The 1,779-nt window shown below is 64.2% G+C and overlaps 1 protein-coding gene across 1 annotated transcript; it reads left to right on the top strand.

Moving 5' to 3' along the window:
- Positions 1–14: 14 nt before the first annotated feature.
- On the top strand, positions 15–1,774 carry EMH_0055090 (uncharacterized protein; the record flags this gene model as incomplete). Its single annotated transcript, XM_013497192.1, has 2 exons — positions 15–1,278; positions 1,488–1,774. The coding sequence occupies 2 exons, from the start codon at positions 15–17 to the stop codon at positions 1,772–1,774; spliced, it is 1,551 nt and encodes a 516-aa protein (XP_013352646.1).
- Positions 1,775–1,779: the final 5 nt, after the last annotated feature.

Below are 1,779 nucleotides of genomic sequence, written 5' to 3'. Positions count from 1 at the left end.
TCACCGTAGCGTAGATGGGGGGCCCCTGGGGGCCCCAGTGGGGCAGCCTTCCCTCTGAGGAGCCCCAGCAGGATGCTGTTGACTCACTTGGGGATGCAGCACGAAGCACAGGCAGCAGCCAGCGACAGCGAGGAGGCAGCAGCGCTATCCCGCACAGGGGGTGGACATACACCGCACAGCAGCAGCGACGTCACGCCCATCTCTGCACCCGACTCCTCCAACACCTCGAACGTTATCTCCACGCCCAACAGGGAGACCAACAGCAGCAGCAGCAGCAGCAGCAGCAGCAGCAGCAACCACAGCAGCAGCAGCAGCAGAAGCGGCTTTTTTGTTCCCTGGAGGTTCTTGCCCGCCGTGCGAGTGCTTGTGCAGATGCCTGCGATTCGCGTGGTGTAACTGCAGCAGTTGTTGCCTTTTTGCGGGAGTTTGGGCTTGCTGCTGGTGTTTTCTTTTCGTCTCAGCTGCAGCAGAAGGCTGGGGGCGCAGCCAGGGGGGATGCAACAGAGGCATCCCGTGCTGCGCTGCTGCTAGTTTCCGCTCACTTTCGCTGCAGCACAACAGCAAACTCTGCGGAGCTGTTAGTGCAGCGGCAGGCTCTGGGCTGCATCGCTGCTGTATTCCGTGCGGCTCCTCAGCTGGGGGCCCCAGGCTCTGCTGCACTGGGGGAAGCGCTTGCTGCTGCTGCAGCTGCTGCTGTCGCTCTACACCGGGTGCTGGGGTCAGAACCCCGCCCACGTACAGACCGAGGACTCCAGCGCTACCTGAAACAGCAGCACCAGCAGCAGCAACAGCACTTCTTAGCTCTGGGCCTCGCTGCCGCACAGCCGAAGCACGTGGCGCTCATTAGGGCTCTCCTGCTTTCTATTCATTCTCTCTTGGGTGAACTGGCTCGAGCAAGAAGTGCAGCTACTACTGCTGCTGCTGCTGCTGCTGCTGCTGCTGGGAGAGGCATTGGCACTGCTGCTGCAGACGCTGCAGCCCTCCCGGTCTCTGCAGCAGCTCCCCTCGGTGCAGAGGGGGAGGTAAGCGTTGAGCTGCTGCTGTTGCTGCTTCCCCTTGCGCTGGTGCAGCCTGTTACTGCTGCTGCGCTGCAGCAACCGCTGCAGCACCGGAGCGGTGCTGCTGCAGCAGGTTGGGGCCCCTCCTGCGGCCTGACGACAGATTTCGCCTCAACACAAGAAAGCGATATAGACGGCAGCAGGCTGCGTGGCTCCCCTGATGCTGCTGCTCTTCCTGCTGCTGCAGCTGCTGCTGCTGCTGCTCGAGGGCCCCCACCAGGTCTTAGCTGGAGAAGGGGCCCTGCCCCCCGGCTTGGGGGGGGCTGCCACCCCATCAGGGTATCCTGTTCAGAGGAGGAGGCCCCCAGCGCAGCCGTCGATGGGGACCCCTCTACCCCCTCTGTGCGCCTTGAGTGTCTGCGCTGTATAGAGGGGCTGCTGCGGCTGTGCGGGAGAGAGCTGCTCCCTTACTGGGGTTTGCTGCTGCAGTGCAAGAGGCCCCCCCTGTTGCTGCCACCCACACCAGGCAGCAGCGCTGCAGGCCCCCGCCCCCTGCGCACCGCCGTCACCGCAGCAGCAGGAGGGGCCCCCAGGGATTCCGGAACGGAGGGCCCCCCGTCCCTGTCCGTGCGTCGGCCAGCAGCAGCAGCAGCAGCAGCGGCAGCAGCAGCAGCAGCAACAGCAGCAGAAGAAACAGACGGATGGCTCCGTCAGCTGCTCGGGCTGGAGCGAACGGAGCAGCTCGAGCTGCCGTGGAGCCCTCTTGTTATTTCTAATGAGG

Source organism: Eimeria mitis, genomic scaffold, assembly GCF_000499745.2.
Source record: "Eimeria mitis Houghton genomic scaffold, Emh_scaff2523, whole genome shotgun sequence".
Taxonomy (NCBI): Eukaryota; Apicomplexa; class Conoidasida; order Eucoccidiorida; family Eimeriidae; genus Eimeria; species Eimeria mitis.
The sequence above is the reverse complement of the archived record's forward strand: the minus strand, read 5'-3'. Positions and strand labels throughout refer to the sequence as shown.